At 42.9% G+C, this 24761-nt stretch overlaps 1 protein-coding gene across 1 annotated transcript in view; it reads right to left on the minus strand.

The window, feature by feature from the left end:
* The window catches only part of ttll5 (tubulin tyrosine ligase-like family, member 5), a 52777-nt gene that overhangs the window by 24445 nt on the left and 3571 nt on the right, over positions 1-24761 (minus strand). The window contains exons 4-25 of the mRNA XM_062397198.1: positions 23744-23850; positions 23322-23452; positions 23141-23223; positions 21657-21726; positions 21038-21122; positions 19105-19206; positions 18907-18998; positions 18567-18674; positions 12122-12203; positions 11687-11748; positions 8455-8549; positions 6872-6979; positions 6318-6409; positions 5709-5771; positions 4935-5083; positions 4402-4657; positions 3137-3254; positions 2253-2399; positions 2033-2124; positions 1754-1902; positions 888-1475; positions 13-200 (exon numbers count right to left, since the gene is read on the minus strand). Coding sequence (XP_062253182.1) covers positions 13-200; positions 888-1475; positions 1754-1902; positions 2033-2124; positions 2253-2399; positions 3137-3254; positions 4402-4657; positions 4935-5083; positions 5709-5771; positions 6318-6409; positions 6872-6979; positions 8455-8549; positions 11687-11748; positions 12122-12203; positions 18567-18674; positions 18907-18998; positions 19105-19206; positions 21038-21122; positions 21657-21726; positions 23141-23223; positions 23322-23452; positions 23744-23850 — 2967 coding nt within the window. The remainder of the gene's footprint in view (positions 1-12; positions 201-887; positions 1476-1753; positions 1903-2032; positions 2125-2252; positions 2400-3136; positions 3255-4401; positions 4658-4934; positions 5084-5708; positions 5772-6317; positions 6410-6871; positions 6980-8454; positions 8550-11686; positions 11749-12121; positions 12204-18566; positions 18675-18906; positions 18999-19104; positions 19207-21037; positions 21123-21656; positions 21727-23140; positions 23224-23321; positions 23453-23743; positions 23851-24761) is intronic.

The raw sequence follows: 24761 nt of genomic DNA on the forward strand, positions 1-24761 counted from the left end.
CGATGAACTCACGTGTTGTGTGAGCAGGTTGATGTGACCGGAGCTGGCATAGTGGCGAGCAACCTGCTTATCCGCCAGCTTTTGCAGGGCTGAAATGAAGGCCTGCTGGTTGGACTGGGCCTGGGCAGAGAGGGAGTTTAAATCCTTCAAGGCCCCCACTGAGTTGGACTTAAGCTTGATGGAGCTGCTCGTCCTGTTGACTGAAAGAAAAAATCAGAAGACAAATGTGAGAACATATAAGACCCAGTTCTGGTATTTCCTAGACCTAGTGTTTCAGCATTGAGGTCGCCTGTTCACACCTGCATTACAATGCGTCCTGAATGTGTCTCTATATACACATGTTCGTATTTTTGGTTTGCAAAAACCAAATGATGTTGTTCTTAACCCTGTTAGAGTTTACTGATGTGTCCGATGTTTGTGTGTGAGTGTTGGTGCAAGTGGCGAGAGCGGAGTCAGGAGGGGGCGAATGAATGAATGCGCGCAGCTATGATAAAAGATTTGACCACTTTAGGAAAAGTATCAAGCTCCAAACAAATTAACGTATGGTCACTGAGAAATGTTCAATTACATTTAATCTGTAGCAGGTCAGAAGATGTCAGCAGAGTAGGTGGTCATTCAAGCACAAGTGGGGAATATATGAGTGTGAGCGCAGAGGTTTGAGTGAGAGCATTACAAAATCTGAATGTGAAATCAATAAGTCCAACCCTCAAACTGAAAGAGCACGCTCTTGAATCAAGATAGGAAAAAATGAATAGCCATGTATGTGGTTTGAGTGATTAAATGTCAGGATGCATTCAGGACGCATTTGGGTGCATTCAGACCCGTACTGCACTGACCACTTGTGATCGGATCACTCAGTAACGCAGAGCATGTAACAATAGGTTTACCTTGGCCTGCAGACGTGGGTCTTGAGAGCTTCTGGCTATAGATGTGCGTGGCACTCTGGATGGATGAGGTTGCCCCAGAACCGGATGTGGATGTGGCGAAGGACTGAATCCTCCTGAGCTCCTGGGATGGTTGCGCGGTTGAGACTGTGTTAGCGCCCGAGGGGACAGCCGTCCACGTCACTCTAGGGGGTTGCGTGACCATAGGGACAGAGTTGTACGCAGGAAGGTTGGAAAGAGTCTCAGGATGACAGAACTGAGACTTTGCCAAGCTCTGTGCGTAGGACGGCGGCTGTGGTCCGTGGAGTGGGGGTGGCGGTGGTGGACAGTGAAGAGGGATGGAAGCCGGTGCAGGAGAGCAGAGCTGCACATGTGTGCAGTCTAAAGTCACAGGAAAGCCAGAGTGGTGCTGAGACGCCTGGACATCTGGCTGGGCTTTGCTGGCTCCAACCGCAGCCTGTTGTTCTCCAGACAGCGCCCGTACAGAAGGTTGACTCTCAGCGCCCTTGATGTCTGGGTCACTGCTGACTTTCCCCGTGGAGAGCGAGGACTCTGAGGAACTGGAATCCTCTTTGGCCACAGAAGGAGCTGCTAAAAAGACGAAAGAAGCCAGAGCCCCTTTATCATCAGTTAGCCATTCCTCGCCTCTGACACACATTTGTTTTTCCCCAAAGAGAGCTAATCATTTGAAGCTGACCTTTTCCTCACCCCACATGACTCAATGCTTTTCCCTTAACTTTTTTTCTCAAGTTTACAAATCTAAACAATTCCTGTTTACTGTGCTTGAATGATAAAATATTAAACATAAACCAGACCTACAGTAACAAGAATATGGGGGGAGAAAAAAAAAACACATGGAAGGAACTCACTTTTGGAATTATCACAGTTGCCAGAATCTCCCGAGGCATTTATTTCACGAACGTCTTTCTTAACACTCCTGACTTTTGTTCCTAGGAAGACGTTGGCTGATTTATTTTTCTGTGTGTAGAATGTCAGTACTTCCTCCAGATCGTTTTCACTGTTAATGAAAACAGGAGATAAATGTGTATACCAGACTGAGATCACTCTTCACTCAGTAGCATATATAAGTGGAATGGTAAAGAGCCAAACTTTGAACAATGGTGTGAGGGCTTGCCAATTTCACTAACCTTGCAGCAGTGATGTACTCGTGAAAAACACTGGGGTTAACACAATGCTCCTCTTTGCTCCTCTCCTGTTTTTTCACCATGTGGTCAGTTTCCTGAGAAGATAAGAACAGAAAGAAAAGAGCAGATTTACTAAGATGTCTGTCGAGAAACTGCACAATGTCTCTCGTGTTTATTTCACTTTATTCTTTGCTAGAGAAAATTGGCATCTGGGAACATGTACCTTGTTGTAACAGTAGATAAACTCTCCCAACTGGTGGGAAAGGATGCGTCTGCGGTCTTTGAGGGGTAACTGGCGACTGGGCAATACCACCTTAATGTCTTGTTGAAGGTTACTGGCTGCTCTTCTCAGGAAGCGAATCACCAGCTCCTATGCAGACAGAAAACATACACGTGATAATCACTGCTTTACCATGCTGTACTTATTCAAACTGCATGTGTGTGTGTGCATGTGTGTGTAGATCAGGTATTACTCATGTTTTGGGGACCTATATCTCTTTAAAAAGTCAAGTTATTGGGACATTTGTTCCATATGGGAACAAAAATCAAGTCCCAGTAATGTAAATTATTGAATTTTAAGACAAAGACATGTTTTATGGTTAGAATATAATTAGGTTTTGGTCAAAATTAGGTTTAGGTTAAGGTTGGATTAAGGGTTAGGGTAGTAGTAACTATGGAGACATGTCATGGAGACATGACTGCGTGTGTGTGAGTGTGTGTGTGTGTGTGTGTGTGTGCGTGTGCGTGTGTGCTTTCCTTTTCGGCGGCCAATGCTTTTCAAAAACACTGAGACCTTTGAAGTTAAGGACCTACAGATCAGGCCTGAGATCATATTATTTTCCCCCAAAGGTTTGAGGTCACTGATGATGATGTACACCATTACAATGCAGACTTTTCCAATCAGGACATTTTTATTTTTTAAGAGACTACATTTTCCCATCTACGTGGCCACAAATGCATCATACACATTTCAGCTATAGCAAGGGAACGAATGAGTAACAGGATATCAAATGAGAAGAAGTCTGGCACGGACCTATGGGAAACATGCTCCAGGATAAATCACACGGTGCATTCGTAAGAGGAGATTAAAAATGATTATCACTGTACCATTTGGTCGCTGTCCTTGTCTGGCCAAGCTGGGACGGAGTTGGTTCGGCTCTCTGCTAACAGTCTGAGCTGGACTCGCTGCAGGTATGAGGAGAAGGCCACCCTGGCCTGCACTTTACTGGAGAGGAGCAGCAAAAGTAGAAAGAGCAGAAAATCATCATGAACTGCAAGGTTAAAGAAATAGACAAGAAAAGATGTCACAACAATTAATGATCTTTTCTAAAAGTCAGTGTCATATTTACGATCACTTCTAATACAGTAAGGCCTTTTTATAGTGAATATGATGATTTATTTAGGTATTAAGTAATGAGCAAATAATAATAATAACAATAGTAATGATTTGCTTGAAACTGACAGTAAGGACTATTTTGTTATGCTGGAATCATGCAGCGATACATCTGCTACAACAGGAAGATGATGCGTTCCTCTTCATTCCTTTTTGCTGACATATCATCCAAGTAAACAGGGAAAAACAAAAAACAAGTACAGAGTGTATCAATTTCAGCCAGAAGTTGTTGAAACACAATGTATCCTGTCCTGCACCGGTATCAGAATGATAAATTGCCTCTACGGCCCAGGTGAACCTGGAACGAGAGCTGTCGGAAAACTGCAGATGAAAAAAAAAGTTTTGAAAAAAGCCGTCAAACATAAACAATGATATGCTGTACTATAATTTCCTTGCTTCATACACAGTCTTGGCAAGCACTGCGGAATTTCTACAAACTCAGACTTGTTATTGTAATTCCTCCTCGAATTACAATTTCAGGCACACTTTTCAAATCGACAAGAGACCACAGACTGCTGCATGCAACACAGCAGTACATACCGCACAAACACGCAGCAGTGTGTAGTGCTTCTGAAGGGATATATGAAAAGTTAAAAAAAATAACATTTCCAGGTAACAAACCAAGTTAGGATTTTATTCCTCTTTCATGTATAGTGGACCATTAACTAATACAGGAGTATTATTGAAGCTCTGTGATTGTACCTGGTCCTAAATCAACATGTTTTATTACCCATTTATGTCACTAGCAGGTTAGATGTTGTTAAAAATCCAAGAAATGGATATCTTGCAGCCTGTTCTTTCAGACAACACTGGTGGCAGGTACACATTGATGAGGAAAAATTTCACTGGAATTCTTCTCATCTCCTTTGCTGGGTACATAAAGAGGAAAAGATGGGAAAGCGGGGGAGAAAAAAATACTGGAAGGGAGGCAGATGATGGCAGCAGCCAACCTGAGCAGCAGCCCAGAACATGGACTGACCTGAGGTCCCACCCCTGCTGAAGGATGTTGAGCAGGTTGACTCTGGGCCTGGCATTGTGTGGGGCTGCCTCCGAGCTGGACAGAGCCTCACTGTGGCAGCGCTCCAGTGGTGCGGCCATTTGTTTTCTTTGCTCTGCTACCAAAGCCTTGTGTGAGACTGGCTCGAGGACTTGCTTCACCTCCTCTGTTTGCTCCCGAGCGCAGTCCTCTCCCCCCCAACTGCTGCTCTCGGCCGGGGAGGCCTTGGATTCCTTCCCTGAGGCACGCACCGTTGAAAGGAAAGACAAATGTCAGTTGCATCACTGGCATTTTGGATTAAATACATGTATACACTCAAAATAGGCCTTTTATTGTTGCTGCAATGAAATGAACTCATTCAGAGTCATATTTGGCCAACCTCACCATGACACAGGGGAGTTATTTATTGGAACCAAAAGTGTATTAGTGTTTGATGTTATCCCACTTAGCTATGCTCTTCTCAGTTACACAAAAAAAGCAGTTTGCTAAAATGAGGCGGAACACATTGGGCCTACCCGTTTTTTTCTTCCCCGAAGCAGAGCGATGAGTCAGGTGGCGCTGTCTCCTCTTACGGGCCTCCAGAGACAGCAACTTCCTCTCATACTGGACTGCGTGACAGCGATGGACGGCGTCCACCTGCAGCTGCACATTCCCTTTCACATTCCTGCGAGACAGAACAAGAAACATCAGCACAATTGTAATAACAACAAAAATAATGATTTATATGCATATTATCAACAATGACAGGGTAATTTTGCAGCACATGTTTTAACTGAAGCCAGTTCTGAGAAAGATTAGTGCAGTTTAGTAGAATGTCCAGAGCTTGATGTGACCGGCGGTGACGGCCCGAAAGAGGGAGGTCGAAAAGTAAATAATAACAGCAGCTGAGGTCTTGCAGCAACAACCATTTCCCTAATCGGGCTTCCTAATGAATATGGAAAAATCATAGATGGGCTTAGTTGGGGTCCAAATCTCCGGAAACGATTGCATTGCAATCAAATCTGTGGTTAAAACGTGAAAGCACGGACTGATCAAATAACATAAATGCATGTTGAATTAAAATAACTAAAGACGCAGTTCAACTATAACTGTTTTCCCCTTTTTCCCCTGATTCAACAACGCCACATACACACTGGGCGCTTGCTGGAAAAGTTGACTGTGCTTTTCAGCAGTTCCCCTCACCTATTCAATCCAAGGACCAAACAAACGCCACGTTAGAACCCGACCCCTTTCCACAAACCGATGGGGAGATTTATTCCCCCAATCTTGACCACAGTGGAAATGCTTACCTTCCATGGAAAAGTCTGTTCGCCAGCATATAGTTCATTGAAGTCTTGGACTCCAGATATCCACTGAGAGAAGAAGATAATAAGCAAATTACAATAATCATAAAGGCAGCAGCCCCATTAAGCCTTGACCACTCTACTTTGTGGCAAATGTGTTAAAATGAGGCTTCTGTTATACAGCTACTCCGAACGCAGCCGCTTTTAAATACACCAATAATTTCTGAACAACCGCTCGATAATATGCTTCTTAAACTGCCACAAAATCCCTGCTGCTAATGCAGCATGGAGCTAATCAGGCAACAAATCCTCATATAGGAATATGAAATGTAAGCACAAAAGCAGATTTCCTCTCTAAGCTTCAACAATTAGTCACTGTAGGATGTAAGCTTTCCTGGAACAGATCACAGAGTTCAACTAATAGGTTCTGAAAACAAATGGTCAGTAACTGTAGCTACAACTAAGTCTGGTATTTCAATTAGACACAGGCAATAGGCAAACTGATTCCATCAATTAAACTTTAATGTCTACTTTTATTTAAGGACACCATTAATCATGAGTAACTTAATCGACATGCACCACTTCAGTGTTACGAGTTATCGATCTGCTGCTCACCTGTAGAGCTCCCAGGTTTCTGCGGTGGGAAAGATCCTGATGAAACCTCCTCGTCTCTCGTACTCCTCCTTTATCCTCCTCAGGACTTTCATCTATATTTGTGAAAAAACAAAGGAAAGCAAAATATATTTCCCCAAAGTTGAAACAGCTTAAATGATTAAAGAGATTCTGAACACTTACATGTTTTTTCTGAGCTGTTAACTAAACTTTATCACTGTTCTGTGATGAAAATGCTGGTTTTAATATCACATTTATAGGAGAATTTATAATAAAAAGTGCCTGTTTCCTTGGTTCAAACAGCCCTGGACGACTGCGCTCCTCAGGCACAGTTTAATACCGGTTGTCTGTTGCCCGTGCCTGTGGCTCAGAATAACCGGGGTACTGTCGGTCAGAAAATTCTGGAGGCCTCATACGTCATTTCTGTTGCAAAAGTGTGTGTGCTGCTACTGGAGTCAATGCGTGTGTGTGTGTGTGTGTCAGTGTCCATGTGTGTGTTTGTGTTTTCAGGTTTGAAATATAAAAAATCACACACATCACCATGAGGAAGATCTTACCTCCTCAGCAGTTAAGCTCAAAGTGCTTTCTCCTTGACCCTGTTTAGCTGCTTGCTTCTCTTCTGCCCCCTCTGTTTCAGAGGCACTAGCTGACGCCGGCTTCTGTCGCTACAGGGGACAAGAATGGAGGCAAAACATGTAAAGGAATGTAATTACACTCAAAGGTTTTAAAACCTTGTCTTACATTTTTGGAAAAGAGGTGATTTCTGACTGACAAACATGACCTTTTTCATCAAGAAATTCTAATTTATAAATGTAAACTACACCTAGAGAAACAACAGGACCCTCTCTTCTTTCCTTCCTGTCATATAAATGGAACATTTTGTGATACACTGGCATTCCTGGCTGTTTCCCCGCTGCATGCACGACCAGGCTGTGATTGACAACTTTGGCATGTGGACTGGAACTTGGGCCAGACAGCAAGGCGCAACCCCACGGGATCACATACAGAATTTGTCATCTAAATAGCAGGGGGATTACATTTAATTTGTCTGACGCGGCTGGGGGGATACAAAGGGAGCCAAAAAGTGACAAGGCCTAATCCCACTAAAAGAGTCTCAACTGTTGCCCCTAATCAAAGTAAGAGGAGAGGACAGGTTCACCGAAGGCCCCCAGAGTTCTTCAACAGCCCCTGTGACGGCCCTGGCTCGGAGTCGGCCTTGTTTTAGGTACATCTGAGAAACTGAGACTCCTCACGGCAAAGTTTTGACTTTTTCGAGTCCTGGGGTGCATTGCAGAATCTCACGCACTTGCTTACAAAAGCCACTTTGCTAATGTAATGAGAATTCTATTAAATGGCCGCATTAGGGAATCAATAAAAACCATCTGTCTGCCACAATGAGAAACAGTAAAGCCACATAATCAAATCAGAGAAGAGCAGGAAGCAATTTCTTACCGGTAATGTAACAGCCATCAAGGAATTGCGAAAGGAACAAGGCAAAAGAAGATTAATATGTTGGAGTCAGAAGAAAGAGACACCGCTCTGCTGTGTGCAGCGGCTGTCAGTGCAGAGAAAGGTTTCTAAGAGGCGATGGCTGAACGCAGTGAGTCGTAGGTGAGCTTGAGCATTATTATTTAACCTTTTTTACGGATGCGTGCCACATCAGCATGCAACAATGAAACACTGTTACTGTGTGTCTACACAGGTCGTTGGACACAATGTAAGGTGGAGCAGAAATCTGTCGGATTTAGTAATCTCCCTCCAGTAAGACCCCGCGCCAAATCTGGGTGCAGTAGTCAAGCGGAGAGGGAGCCAAGTGCATTAGCTGTTGTGGCATCATTAGGCAACAAGGCCTGGAGAGAGCATTAGTCACTTGATTAGAAATGATAAAACAATAAGCCACAGAGAGTAGCACTTACAAACTGATGTCACTCAAATGCCGTAATTACATTAGCAGTTGTTTTGCATTACAGTGAAGTTTCCATGAGGGTAGGAGACGAGCTCAGCGACAGTGGCAGGAATGTGGCGCGAGCAACAGGGAGATGATGACAAGGACGGGGATATTTCACAAGCACGGGTGAATGAGTGCAACACTTGGCTTGGCTCTGCTCTGTGGATGCGTGTGTGCGTGAGCGTGCGGTACCTGCGCTCTGGGGGCTGCTGGGTGTTTGAGGCTGGGGTCCAGGGCGACTCGGTCAGAGTGTGGCTGTTTCGTCAGTGGGTCCTGACACGCAAAGCCTACGGGGACGCAGAAGACTCATAACCATGTGTGTCGATAACATCGGGTCTTGAATATGTTCATTCCCATGAACTTCACACTGTATGTTGCATCACATCTGAAGAGTTTGTGCAAGAAACAGCAGGGCAAAAGATAACGAGGGATTCCACAATATATTAACAAATATCCTGCATATGTACACATATCTTTTATATATTGTTAGGCAGAAAAGCTAGAGTTGTTTTATTATTGTTGATTGTTGCACAATACAGCGTCTTGATAGGAGTGGCCCTCACAATAAACACTTTTTAATGCCAGTGTGTGTGTGTGTGTGTGTGTGTTTGATGATGATTTAACAGCACTAAAACCTGCTGATGCTGACTCATTGCACTCGTATAATTGTGTTGCAATCATATTGTCACTTTAGGTACACTGTGTTTCCCTGTGTATGAAATGTGCTACAGAAACAGTACTTGACTTGATTTGACTTGATGTGGAACAGACCGGTTTCCTTGATCGAAGGCACACTTCAACATTTTGCAAAAACTCTTTGTCACTTTGTTGCTGGGAGAGAGAAGAGTGACACCACACTTTTATTTCTCCCTTTTAAATGTAACCCTGCAGCAGCCAGTTACCTCAGTAAGTAGTAAGCTATTTCTTTTTTAAAGTCTAATGCACCTCAATGTGCCCAGCCCCCTTGGGCTAACAAGACACTACAAATATAGCTAGAATGTCACTCAGTAGAGCGTATACTTCTTTCAGTCTCTTTATGAAACCACATTTAAATTCTCTAGATCCAAATTTCATATATCATAACGTTACAGAAAGTAAAATCCAGAATCTGAGCCCTAATCAAGATCTGCACCATAATCTGATGGGCTTTTCTTCTCTGACCCATACCACATCAATCCACCATATTTTGCAGTAATCCGTCCAGTAGTTTTTGCGGATTGTCTCTCACAAATTAGAGCGAAATCCTTCTCCTTAGATATTAAACATATACGAAACTTAACTATGGCATCAACTGTGCCTTCAACACATAACCGCGCACTGCAGACACGCTGCAGGCACGCAAACATTTACATCGAAGTGCTTCACAGTGGCAGTTAAGAGAAGTGAGGGGAAACGTTTGCAACTAAAGGATGTTCCCACCCTGTCAATATGACGTGAATCTATGATCCTCTGTTTGTCAATTCCCACAGAGCTGACTACTGGCAAAGGGGAAATGTTCCAGAAATACACCATGTTTATGTTGTATCTTGCAGCAGTCATACTTGAGCTGAATTAAGTCTATTGACAGCTTGGAGCTGCAGGCTATTTGTTCTACCTCATCCGAGCCGTCAGGTAAGAATCAGGCCCCTGCCTCGCTCTTGCCTAAACACAGCAATTATCAAAAAACACAGGGGCGACACGGAGCTGACAGCTGTACACATGAACAAATGAATGCTAATGGAATGCTGTCATTATTTACAGGTCTGGGAGGCGGCCCAAGTGTTATCAGCCAGCAGCGGCTGACTTTGCTTGTTTGGAACATAATAGATGTGCTATGTTTTACACTCCACCGCTCATTTTCACCAGGCCCTCGCTAACGTCTCACTTCAAAGATAACTGGCAATTTATGATTCTGCTCTTTCATTAAATGAGCCTGAGGGGAGGGCGTCAAGCTACGGCCTGGCATGGGCTTGAGACACATGTGGACACGCACAAACACACATACACACACACACACACACACACACACACACACACACACACACACACACACACACACGTAATAGCCAATTTTTTTTAATATCATTAGGCTGAGACCACAGATAGACCTCATGATTGAGTGCAAGTGAAGATGGATTCCAGAAAATCAGTGAGCTCCATGATTTATGTGATTGGTAATCAGGATAAAGTAGAAGATTAAATGGAAGGTGTAATGTCTGTTTTTCTTTTTCTTTAAGAGTTTTTACAGTATTGATTACATTTTAAGGGCATACTATGACGGGCAGTTTTCTTTTGTTTGACTGTTCAGCTGTAGCACTCCTAATTTCGCTGTTCGTTTGTTTGTTGTATAATAACAATAAAGGCTTTTGGTTTTACAACATGAATACGTCATGCTCTCAGATTATATGTAAATGCTTGTGTATGTGGTGGTGATCAGATTACATGATCCCTCTTGGTCTAAACTTACATTTCAACAACTTTGTAAACTCTTTTGTGTGTGAGAATAGAGTAATTAAAAAAGGGAGGAGGCATAACAGAGACGCATCTCCCTCCCTGCTGCAAACACTATATCATCAACAGTCTTCATCTCTGCCCCGGGGCCAGGCTTTTATTTTATGTCTTCATGCTAAAGACTGCTTTACTTATTAGACATGAAGGATCCAGTCTCAAAAGAGCTTAATGACTAAAAGCCAACTAAAGCCTCTGTTTACAATTTTGTCCGTGTATCATTGAAAAAGTTTCAAAAGAGTTTTATTCTCTCAACACTGCAGCTCCCACATGAAGCCTTTTTTCTGCACTTTGCGCAAAACCCCCGACAAGTGGAATGTGGGAAAAGATTAGGCGTTAAACAATAGACGACTGTCTGCATCATTGGAAACCTGTTAGAAACAGCCAAGTAGCATCCACGCCTTTAATTAGAGACTGGCTAAGGAATTAAAGCATAATTACACAACTTTTCGTTTTATATTAGGTTCTTCAAAATGTACATCTTAAAACCAAAATCATTGAGCGAGCGAATAAAACATTTGCTTCATGTTGTCAACCAAATCCAGTGTCTGGCTCCAAGTGGAGTTCATCTGTGGTGACCTTTGACTTGTGATAATTGCCTGCATTTGTGTGTATGAGACCCTGCCCCTATAATTCTGATATTTTCATAAGTTTTATTTACCAAATGTTTTCCCTACTCTGATAATTATGTGATGGTTGAAAGTGTAGAAGTACTTATTTCCTAAGATTTTTAAGGTTTTTACTGATTTAGATAGATGGATAATTAATAGATACTACATTAATCCAGAGGGGAAACTTAGGAAGCTTGCTGGCCTATTGCACTTTGTTTCACCAGCATAAACAATTAATTTATACAAATTAAATGTCTATCAAACTGCCTAATCACTTTGGAAACCAGAGGAAGTTGTATCTAGTTATCGTTTAAGCACACACTCACCCACAAGCGAAAACATGTCTGCAACCATGCTGGCCTTTATCTTCAGATCCAAGGGCGCATCACTGGAAATATATGGATTTCGGGTAAATGACACAAAGAAGCAAACACAAAATGTACAACTCAGCGCACAGGGAGGAACAAAATGAGTGGTAAGAGGATACAGAGTTTTTGTGTGACCTTGACTAAACTGGTTAACTGACTAAATGGGTTTGTAGAAACTGCATTTTGGCTGCATTTGTTGCGTGACTAACTGGTTTGAGTGCCATTTCCTTCAATGTGGCAAACAAATGTATTAACCACTTGCATATATAGAAGTAAAAGCTATAAAAATATAAATAGTCTGTTTGTGTTGGTGGAGTGAAAAGAAACGTATTCAGCACGAGATTCTCCGAAAACAACGGACTAAGTAATCAAATGTGAGACAGTGTCACTCACCAGGCCAGGGAGGGAGAGAGGTTCACCTCTAACAACCAGGGCTTGAGGTTGGAGTCAATGAGCACATCAAAACCATACAGCTCTGCAGAGGAAAACACAAAATGAATCAAGAGGCTTTCACCACAGACTGGGAAGTCGGCAGAGACAGAGAGAGAGAGAGAGAGAGAGAGAGAGGGGCAGAATTAGAAACCTCTCTGATCAGCTCACTGAAAATAAAGGATGAAGGGTATCACAGTCATGAGCCTTTCCAGAGGTTTATCATAGCCCCATTATGTGGCACTTGGCAACATGGCCTTCTGTCTTTCTGCTACTCATTACACGCATGTTAAAGACCCAATCACTCACTAGAGCAACATTCACCAAAAGTCTGCTACTGAGGGATTGGCGCAATTGCATTAACTAACTACATTCACATTTCATCTGTCATGAATTTTGCTCATGTAAGTTATATACGTATATATAGTATATACATATATATATAGTCAATAATGTTCTCATGGCCAGAAAGGTCAACCAGTCAACATGCTGTCACTATAGATTACCAAGAAGGGCGGCCCTCTAATGGCTACCAGGGAAAGCTGAACCCACATCATAAGGTCATATCTCGTACAACTATGTGAAATAAACATGAACCCCAGGAGAATTACAATGTTATAAAGCCTTTTCTGTACAGATGTATCTATTCCACTCCAGCGACAGCTTAGCAACGAGTGACACAATTAAAAGTCCTTAACAAAGTGTTCAGGAAGTTCCCTTTCTCACGTGTCTCTCTTGTGTCAGCGTGTGAGCCCAGTGACAGCTCTCATGCTGCTTCTGAGGAGTGTCACCCTAAATGCCAGCGACCCACCGGCCCCGGCAGCAGCAGCTTGCAGGGAAACCACATTATTTTACAGGGATAGGGCAAAGCCCATATAGGAGCCAGAGGAAAAATCCTTTTAATGGCACTTCAAAAGAAACAGACTGTGTTGAGAATAGACCGGTGGGGGTGGGGGGGTGGCGGCTTGGGAGTTTCAAAGCTGCAATAACCAGCTCTGTTTGTTCTAGCATCTCAGGTCAATGCCAGTGTTAAGCACACAAAAGCCAGCATGACGGCAAGCAATGGCTTGATAATTACACTCGGTTGAAAGAAGACTGACTTAAAAGTTATTAGGCTGTTCATTGCGTGGCATACGGTTAAAAATAAATCAAGGCCCTTTCGAAAGTTAAGGACAGACAAAGTGTTAAGCAAACATGAACATAAAACACTGAAGGCAGAAAGTCGGGTAAAAGTCCATGATCTTCACCAGACATTGTTCAGCACTTTTCCTTATTTTGGTCGAAATTCAAAGGAAATACAGGAACTCATGTCTCCAGAATGTCTTGTTTATTTATGTCAATGAACTGTTTTCATACTTGTTTTAGGATTGCTTGTGCACATGTCACAATTACTGTTCACGACATAGCAAGTAACAGTGTAATAACATTTGAAAAAAATGTTTTGGAGGTGGAAGGGGTTGGTACTTTGTTACGGACGTGTTTTATCTCATTTCTTGAAATGTCCCAAAAAGCCATCAATAAATAAAGTTGAAAGAAAATGAAAAGACCCTTTGTCTGTGGCCCTCGTAGGACTGTAATAAACAAAAGCATTCAAAGCATGGCCTACTGGTCTGTCACAAACCCACCTGCCAGCCTGTGTGCACTCTGCCTGTGCTCTCACTCTGCATCAACAGAGTGGCATACACCACTGAAGTAGAGGCAATAGTCAAATGTCAATCAAGGAACAGTCAGCTTCCAGCAGTTGTCAGGCAGTGCACCTCGATGTGTTTCGGGGATTGGGTTTTGAAGAGAGAGCCAATGGGAAAGGGGGTAAATGTATTATTTTCAAAGTGTAGCCTGCTGTTGTCTGCTTTTCCAGGACTGCCAACCCCAGCTTTAGTGTGTGTTTATTGCAGGGGTTCTTGCAAAAACCGATGTAATATAAACATGTGATTTTACACACACACACACACACACACACAAAGGAGATAGAGTGAGTGTGTGTGCCATAAAACATCATGCATTAGTCTTGGGGAACATGGCACTTGAATAAGTGGTTCTGAGCCCGCAGTGCTCCATCAGTGGCACCACAACAACAGGGGAAAATGAGGGAGGGAGGTGTTACACCGCCTCGCCAGCCCCCGACATGCAGTCTCCATGTGCCGCACATTTTCCCCCAATTAGGAGCAGACGCCGCTTCTGCCCTCAATAAGCCCGCCGAGCCACTCGCTGCTAGACACGTTTGTTCTGTGGCTCGACCGCTGCCGAGGGGGGAGAGCTGTTAAACGTGCCCGCAGAGAGCCCACAACAAGCATCACAGACAAGGAGAGGGGAGGCAGCGAACATGCACATCACACCCATTAAAACAGGGAGGAAGAGAGACACTGTGACAGAGAAAAAGGGATGATGAAGACGTTTTTTTAATCATTGGATGGGCGCTGCTGGAAACTTCACCACAAGAGACAAACGCCCAAAGACAATAATCTCCCCACCCTGGCCATGCAGCCTGTTGGCCCTGTAACAACAGCGACATAGAGCATAGCCTTCATGTGTGTTTACTTCACAGACGAGGACAACTGAATTTCTCTTGTGACATTCTGAGATAAATTATTCATCCGGCAGTGTCATGAAAACATAACACGGTAATTGAATACAGTATACACCATGTAGCCTTAATATGATGATGGGACCCACTCCATTCATCCCTCCTGAAAAAAGACTTAGCTGAGCAGCAGCCACACTGTCATCATAAGGACGCACACAGGCTGCTGCGCTGCGGAGAAGTGTGTGGGAGATTCTGATAAATGTAAAACAGGGAGAGTGGTTCACAGACGGGGGATCCAACCACACTCAGCACTTAATGAGGGACATTCAGTGGAACACAGGACCAGTAAGTGGAATGTTTTGTGTGTAATAAAATAGGCCTTTGGCTTGGCTAATCAGATCTTAGTCAAAACATCTCGTAATCAGCATCCCTCAGCAAAAAAGACTGTCCATTAATCACACAGCGGCGGTGAGGAGCTGCATGGGTGGCATTTTCTCTCCACAGAAACCCACACATAGTTCTTACTGATGCGAAATGAAAAATTTGATGTTTTTATTTCTTCCCACATGAGACATTACAGAGCTATAAAAAGATTTTCTTTTGGTTACTGCGCACCTATTTGGACACACAGCGCAATTTGAGCAATAGGAAGAAATCCCATTTGAAAACAATAAACATTGTATTAAAGCCATTAATAGACATTAAAATGGCAGGGAACAATTTGCAGTAAAATAAGGTTATAATGTGCTTCATGGTCTCGCGTGGCTCCCTTCCAGACAAACTAGAGACTGTATAAAACCCTCTGAACAATGGCTGCTTTTATCAGCCCCGTTCACTGAGCAAACACACAATTCGCTGCCCTGCGCGCTGACGCTTTACCTGTGTGCTACAACAGGCAGCTGTTCATGGTCCAGGATGAAGACTGCGTGTATTGAAGGCTGCGCTGAGCGAACGTGAGGATAAGTACAAGGGGGAGGAATCCTGACAAGGGCTGAGCGAACATGACTCCGCGGTGGTTTGGGTGGGTTTTATTTAACAGACAAGTAAAAGCCCACAGACGCACTCGAGCGAACTCCTAGAAGCTCAGACAGACCTGTGTGTTTGTAAAAACCCTCGCTGCACACTGGTTCCTGCATGTCTCTGTATTCATATAATCCATACGTACTCACACGTACAGCCGGTTTGCGTGCAACATGATCGCACTGTGAAAGACGGATCGCCGCGGAGAGGACAGGATGAGGGTGGTCCCGTGGAACCGTCAGTGTCTATCTTTGGAAACCTAATCCTGTAGGCAGACTGCGAATGCTGTAATTAAGTTGCTCGGGGGCGATTCTGAAGACAACAAAATTACACTAAATTCAATAGTAAACTGATACAGCTGAAGTGAGATAATGGGCTTGTTCACATTAGACCACAGTGTATTACGTATCTTAGTCAAAGGTGTGGGACCTAATTGCTTTTGTACCCCACAATTACATTAGTGCGGTGTCTATGTCTATACACGTCTGTCTAGGCTTACATGCACAAAGGGCAACAGGTTCTACTCAAATCACTCAACACAGATGTAAACACCTTTGAGGCTACAAGTTATTATTTTGTTGTTAACTTCGCCTCAACACTCTATACACTGTAAATGGTAATGCCTATGATTAATTACTTCACATCAGTGATCTTGACTTATTTCTCATTATTTAGAAGATTCAACTAATTGAATATGAATAATGTATTTGGTTCGCGTGACAGACAAAAATGAAACTACATTATCTTGAGTAAACTGGACTTGTGTTCTCGGAGTGATAGAGAGCAGTGGTGCATATGTGCAGTAGAGACTATGGCTTCTCTGTGGCGGTAGCCTGGGGGCACCTGCACACGCATATACCGATAACAGTTACGCACACTAGAGACATTCTAGCGTGTGAGAGAACTGCATTGAATGCACACAGCTACAGCTGAAACTTTGAGGTCTGGTTGCATGGATGGTAAAAACTTTATGGGCGACAGCGCAAGCATGCGAGAGGGAGAGATCATGTGAGCATGAGGCAAATAGCACTGCAGACATCTCTACAATGACTCAAAAAACTAAAACACTAACATAGAGATCGCTTGTTTTATTATGAAGAGTGCATTTTTTGGGGACATTATGAAACTGTGGAGGGACAAATATGGCGCTGTCTGGATAATTAATTGAAGCCATTATCGGAGCAGATCAGGATGTTGAGGGCTGATGGGGGTTGTCTCACTGCTGGCTCTGAGACTCTTGTCAAATAAAGGATTCATTATTCATTAAGATATCTGCACAGTTAATCTTCCACGCACCTATTCTGGGTGTCCACAATCTATACTGCTCAGCCTTGTGAGGATCTGTTGCCCTTGTCAAATGTCATTGACAAGAGGAAGAGTACACTCTACCACATTCTACGGTCCATATTGCCATATGCCAATATCATAAAGCAATTGTCACCAGGCCGCGCGTCACTTTTTTTTTTTTGCCTTTCGTGAATTCCCAGTCTGTAATAGTAACATAATAGAATGTAGTGTTGGTTTCCGAGATGTTATTTCAGTCAAGGTCAACTTTTACAGTGCAAATTGATTACACATATTGTCAGTCACACTGACAAACAGTGCATGCCTACAGATCTGCACATCACAGGCCAACACACATGAAAACTATGCCAGCCTGTAGGACCTTATTTTATCACTGAAAATGCAGTGGGGCGTACTTGTGATTGGGATGTGGGGATGTGTATAAACAAGTTATCTGAGACATACCTGAGTGAAAGAATGAATGGGAATATGAGCAAACTTGTTTTTCATTTCCTATTTCTCACTCTCTTTCTCGAAGATATGTGTCGGCTGGTTGTTTCCCTACGTCCCTCAGGTGTTGTGTTCACAGCCAAGTTGAGACTCGGTAAACCACATGTCCTTCTACATACCTGCATGGTCAAAATTCATTCCCTGGGTAAATGTGGTTTGTTAACGTGGCAGTGACGCTTGTATGCAGGATAACATCTTTTGGAAGGGCAACAATCTCCTGGTGCGAGTCTGTGCCGCTACATGCCCATTACAGTCCAAACAACAACCAATCAAGGGGTTGGGGGAATTATGTCTCCTGAAGCCTGTCACAACTGCAAAGCCCTTCATTTTACCAGCATTTGAGAGGTGAAAAAGAGTGTGAGCGGGAGAGGGGGGAATTGAAAACAAACACACACAGTGAGAGAGAAAAGGGGAAAAAGACAAATGAAAAAGAGACAGTGGTGCCGAGGGAGGCTCGGCCAACGCGCTCGCTTTCAAACCCCAAATCTCAGAGAGACTGCCAGACACAGAGAAAGAGCGCAGACAATTAGTGCCAACACTAACATGGATAATGGCTCCAAAATGGAGTTCACACAAGCCCGCTGCTCAGCGGGAGGAGCCAGGGAAAGAGTCAGCCTAAATCAGGGAGACCTGAGTAGCAACAGAGGAGAGGAAGCGAATTCCTGCTTCAGGCAGCAGGCCCTTGGTGACCCGGCAGCAACGTACAGGAAGACTCCACGCTGAGAAATGACTGTCTACAGCTTCAGCACGGCTCGGTGGAGTAATAGTTTCAAGGAACTGCTGAACAATGAATCTGAAATCGAAAGGAAATGCAAGGGGTGTGGTGGTGTGCATGACTAAGTATGTGTGTGTGAGTGTATCTGCACTGCGAGCAAAAAAAAGATAGAATTTGTCCAGAGATTGGATTTCATTGAAAAAGGAAATTCTTGTGAAGCTGCAGATCTCAGGGGTTTCATTCCGTTTTCTCGAGCGGCTTGTTTTCCAAAACCGACTTTACTGAGTTTCACGCTCATTTTTATTGGACTATATTGGTTTTTAAGTTTTTAAGAAGAATAGGGGAAAAATGATTACCGAAGCAGTTGAACTTGTGGGGAACAAACATCTTGCAGGCGTTGGCTATGTGTAGCTCAGCACTCACAACAGCTTTGATGATGAGGTCCTCCACCTGTTTCATCAGCACTGAAACAGACAATTAGGAGGAAAATAAGACATATGCAGGGGTTTGAGGTAGAGCTTTTATATAAACTGCAAAAATGGTATGGTTTTGATAACTTGATAGAGGCTTTGATCGGTTATGTCAAACAAGGGTTGAATTGTAAAACTACAAACAGAGTAAATCATATATATATATATGTCCATCATCTTTCCTCTGATATTAAAACATCAAGTAGGAGATGAAGGTTTGACTCACATGTGGTGTCCTTCCCCTCCTGCCTCAAATACCTCAACACTGCACTCATACTCCACTTGTTCCCATAATCCTCAACTTCAGGGTCATCGCAACTGGAAAGGAGGAAATGCACTTCAATGCTCGAGTCATATTGAACATATGAGTCCCGCCGGCTGCCACATTCATGTTCAGCGTCTGTGGATCATTGACGAGGCCTACCTGACATAATCGCTGCTCTTTTTGTTCACACTGTAGTTAGTGAGATGCATGAACGTGTTCTTAATGTTCTTTGAAGTCCGGTCATACTTCACTGTGGCAAACCTGCACAAAGACAAAGAGTAACTGTGACCTGTCATCCAACGATGACCACATTCACGAGGCTGACACTTGACTGAATAAGGGCACTTTGGCAGAGATTAGTTCCTGGCAGTGTTTAAGAGGGGCGGATGCCACATGTGCAGTAATGAGAATTCCTTGGCACGCACCGTGTACCTGAATACCAACACAACCCTGCAGGAATGTCAGGAGATAAAAGTGATATTCAGGATTTGGCCGTGATTTATTGTTGCCAGTTGATAATCAAGCCAGGGCAGTGGCCCTCCGACTCCAACACATACCTCCGCCTCAGGGCGAAGTGAGGAGCCAGTCGATCGATAAATCACCTGCCCTCATGCTGACTTACCTGCGACTGATCAAAGTCTGCACTTGGGATTAAAACAGTTTTTTCTTCACATAACTTCATGCAAACAATAAATATAATACTTTCGAAACAGAGCAATCAGGAGATGAGATCTTTCAAAAATGACACAATCTGTAACAGTTGATGAGCACATCCTACAGCTGGAACAATAGAGTGCTTTGTTTCAAAAGTCTCAACTACTAATACTCTGCACAGGAAAGTTAAGGCTGCCCTCTTCTGGACACTGACGGAAGGACAATGCTTGTGCCTTGTTAGGTGCATGAAGGATCTCTGAGCAATCAGCCAGGGTCTGTTAAAAGCATTTGAAGACACAAGCTCAATGACTCATAACTAAAAACATTTGACTTCCCTTACTGATCGAACTGCACTTAAAATACATAGAGAAAATATATTTGTGTGTTTTTTCCCAAACACTGAGTTTACTTTATTAAAACTTAAAATGTAGCCTGAACCAACATCTCACCTCCAAAATCAAATTACACACAAATGTCTCAAAAATATGGTAATTCACATTTGACGCCAGCAAAATTTGATTCACAGCATAAATGTCAATCAAAATACTGGAACTCTGCCAAGGCCCAACAGTCGACTCATGAAACAACATTTAAATTCCCTAGATCGTGATTTTAGTTTGTGTCTGTGCCAAGTTGCACATACGCATAACTATCCGTTCCCTAAAAAAGCCAAGTCATCAAGATAAATGAATTGTTCAAGGGAAAATGTTGAAGAACGCCCTCTCGCGATGTGAAAGAAAGAGAGAAAAATAATCCTGAATCGCCCACAGACCCTGATCTGTCCCAAAATACAATTTGTTCTTTGCTGACTCATACCTCGTTCTTCCAGCAAGTTTTTTCGAAATCTGTCCAGTACTTTTTATTAAATTCTGCCAAATAACAGACAGATAAACAAATGCAGACAAACACTTAACTTCCTTGGCGGATGAAACAGTGATCCACAATCAGGATGTTTCAAATCTTAAGAATAAAATGACAATGTGGTTCTGGAAAAAAGAGGCCACTTTATTTTTTACAATTTGTTGCACAGTTTAAGGCTAAAATTCTGTGTAGGTGCACATACATTTCACTTTATATGTAGAACATCTATACTCACTAGACGTATACAGTTAACTGCACTGCTAGCCTGCCATATCGTCCTCACACCCCCCCCCCCACACACCTCATGATGCACTCTGCTGCAGTTCATCTGGGAATGACTGCGTGACTCGTCCCTGGCAGAACTTTATGCATAACTTTATATAAAACAAGTAAATGGACAAAATGTGCTGCAAATACAAAGCTGAACTAACAACTCCCAAGTTTTGAAACACTTAATCACTGAATGTATCAGCAGTGTGCAAATAGTTTTTTAAGAGTTTTCGTTTCTTTCGATGATTCTAGTTTTGTCTTGTAGCTGTTTAGTTAAATGCCAATGGAGGAGTCCATGTACACTCACCTCGCCAGGCCTTCCTCATACACATAGATGATGAGTGGATCGTATGATGTCACCAACACGTATAACCGAACGTCAAACTTGAACTCTGAAAAGAAAAGAAAAACAGATTCATTTGATTCAAATCTTCCAAAATGTACGATATGTATGGCCGCTGGGGGTCCTCAAACAAAACAATAACAAAGACCTAGTTTGACAAGGAAGTGGGAGTTGTCCTCACCAACATTGCCAATGAAAATCGACACCAAAAGCCTTGAGCGCTAATCATTTTCACTGATGAGGTAATGTATTGAATTTATTAAGATACGTGGCCATTGGCAATGAATAATCATGATCCATAACATATGACCAGGGTTTTTCAACGTCATAAGTTGTTTGCGCCGGAAGTTAAAGCAGAGACGGTCAAAGTCACGGGGTAAAGTGGATATGATGGAGGTAAAAGGCGACAAACATGAAACATTCCATTACCTCTGGGTTTGAACCATGCTTGAAACATTTCAGATAGTGTAGGTGCACTAGTCAACAAAATCTATACCATAGGTAACATTGTTTTTAGACATTTTAATGAAGAATTGATACGTATTATATCTGTAAATATCGGGGAAGCTGTGTTGCAACTCACCATCTATCAGCAGCGTGTTGTTAATATAGCGAGACACCAAGATGTTTTCATCCATGGAGATTTGATTTGGCTGCAGATGACAGAACAGAACACATTCAAATATAATGAGGCAAACAAAGAAGAAAAGCATTTTTACAATAATGATGCAGCGGGGTAAATGTTACAATCGGTATAAGTTCATAAATACACAGCTGATGTTCCACAGTGAATTCCAAACAGCTGATCTAACTGCCAGTAACCAGGACCATCTAAGTATAATGAGATCAAGAGAAGTAGGAGAGTGTGATGACACTGGCCATAGCAGGTCAACCTTTCAATAACAACAGCCTATAAAAACACAATTTGGTGGTGGGAGATGGGTCATTTATGAGGTTGAAATGTGTTGCAGGTGGCGGAGTTGAGAGGAGATGGGAGAGGGGGAGGAGGGGGGGAGATGGGGTGAGTAACCTCAAAGCTGGCTACAGTTCAGAGAAAAATCCAAACTTAAAAAAAGAGAGGACGTATTTCTTTTTTCTCTCCAAATATCACTCTGACATTCTTTCCACTGTTTCATAAAAAAGAAAACGGCCTGAGAAGAAGAGGAGTCGTGCACGTGTTTTCCAACAGTGAGAACCTTGTTGGACGACTGTGATTTACTCCACCGAGCTTATTAATGGCTGGAAAAAGGGGTTGATAGCTTCTTCTTTTTTTTTTTTCAAAGACAGCTGTATCTGTTAACCCCCCCCCCCCCCCCCCCCCCCCCCGCCGCACCCCCACCTCACATCTGGCCAACCTGCTGTTTCAGTTCACACAGTCATTCTAAAGTCAGTGTGTTTACATTAAAGTCCCACTATTCACCATTAGTGTGAATCTGAGCTTAGGTGGGAACTTAAAGGAACTTAGAAGAGAAATGTTGAGATATTATTGACCGAGCGTCACAAAAAGAGCTGCTGCCTCCTTTGTTTCCAATCTGCAGTATGTTCACCTAAGATAACTGTTGGCTCGATGCAGCTTAATAATTTTCCTAGACATGTGCATTGTACTCTTTCCATGTAAATCTCAGCAAAAACCCAACTTAGCCATTACAAGTCAACTTTGTCAGAGCTTGGTTTTACCCAAGTTTGTGAATAATTATGTATCATCATCCTCTGCCTTTTCAGATTTCAGAGATCTTTGAAAGAAAAGTACTTACACTTCTGACTGAAATAGGTTATTATCTTTTATCATTTAGGACCAAAGTGCAAAGTGCCAAAGATCTCTCTAATTCCAGCTTCTAAAATGGGATTTATAATGTTCTGTTTTTCTTGTCAAAAGTATATCTGTGGGTTTTCAGACAGATGGTTGCTATTAAAAAGATCATCTTGTACTTTCATCTCGTCAGAAAAGAAAAAAAAATCACAGCTCACCACCTGTGATGAGAGGTCACATGTGGGTATTGCTTCATGTTAAAGAGTCACAAATCAAACAGACTGGAAACCATTGTATTGAAGAGTGATAACACTCACATTGCTGACCAGGTAGATGCCTCGCCCTCTTGAAGAGGCTACTGGTTTAATAATCCATGGGCCCTTGTCCTTGGCAAAACAATCTGAGATTTAGGCAGAGAGATTGAAAGTGATTCATAGTGTATTATGTAAACATATCATAAACACAGCTCTGCTTCAAGCAGCTGAGCTGGGATCTTACTGCAGAACTCCTGGTACTCTGAGGGAAGCACAAAGGTCTGAGGAACGATGTGGAAGTTCTTGAAGCCGTGGGTCTGCTGCATCCGCTGGATGTTTTTATAGAGACGGTCTTTTCGCGTCAATTCGTATGACCTGGAAAAAGACAGAAGTTCCAGTTTCAAAATGCACCCCTGCTTCAATCACTGACAGAAGAAACAACACATGAATACCCAACAGTTGCAGAACGCCCTCTGCCTGACAGCATGATTCATTTCATGTTTGAGGGAGGCACCGGTCCAAACTAAATGCACTCTGCAGTGGAGGCCAACAAACACATTGCCTGAACTGAAGAGCTTAAAACGGCCGAGTGGTGTTATTTATAACACAGAAAACAGTGGCAATACACTATCTCACACATATCTCACTCACACCATTGGATTATACCTGGGAAAGTGGTTGACCTTCTGGAAGTCTTGAAGGCTGCGGAGTAGGTAAGGCTTGAGGTGAGACCCTGTCCACATGAGGTTAAACTCATTGCAGTTCTGGTGAACCTGAAAAAGGGAGAAAAGATCAATACAAATATATATTTCCATACATATTATGTGTGTGTGAAACCTCTCAGTTCAAATCCGTCGTATATGGAGTTTGCTTGTTCTCCCCCGTGTCTGCATGTATTTCTCTAGGTTCTCCGACTTCCTCCCACAGTCCAAAGACATGCAAGTTTGGGTTAGGTTAATTGGAGACTAAAAATGGTTCATATAGGTGTGAATGTGACTTCGAACGGTTGTATGTCTCTTTATGTTGGCCCTGTGATACGCTGGACACCTATCCAAGGAGCCGATCCCAATTTCAGCTGGGATTGGCTCCAGCTCCCCACAGGACCATCAAAGAACAAGCAGTATAATGGTATATACTAATAGTCTGTTAGACAGTACAGATTTTGCCATACACATACAGATACAGTTCATATATGTGCTGCACTTGTGTACCAGGGAGACTTGGACTGATTCACCTTCTGGATAGTGGCCGACTCGCTCTACCTCCTGAGCCATGGATGGATGGATGGATGAACTATGATGGACAAACTGACCTCTGTTCAGTTTCCAGTCCCCAACAGCAGTTTTATATTTTCATGACGATCACACCCACGACAGCTCAGTTAGCTCAAACATAATTTAAGACAACAATTTAAGTCTCAAATGGACATCCAGCTTGATCACATGACGTTATCTCTTTGGTTTTGTTTTGTTTCAACAATTCAGCAGGAGACAGGACTCAGGAGGAGGAGGCAGATGTTTTCAATAAAGGCTTGTTAAAGTTTGGCTCTTCGGAGGCTGCGGTACACACTCGTCTGCCTTTGATGACGGGTTAGTGGGAGTCGAGATGTATTGAAATGAAATAAAAAGGGATTTAATAGTAACTGCTTGGAGAGAGAAGTAAAGGGGACTGTGTACCCTTGTGA

Source organism: Platichthys flesus, chromosome 10, assembly GCF_949316205.1.
Source record: "Platichthys flesus chromosome 10, fPlaFle2.1, whole genome shotgun sequence".
NCBI classification, from domain to species: Eukaryota; Metazoa; Chordata; class Actinopteri; order Pleuronectiformes; family Pleuronectidae; genus Platichthys; species Platichthys flesus.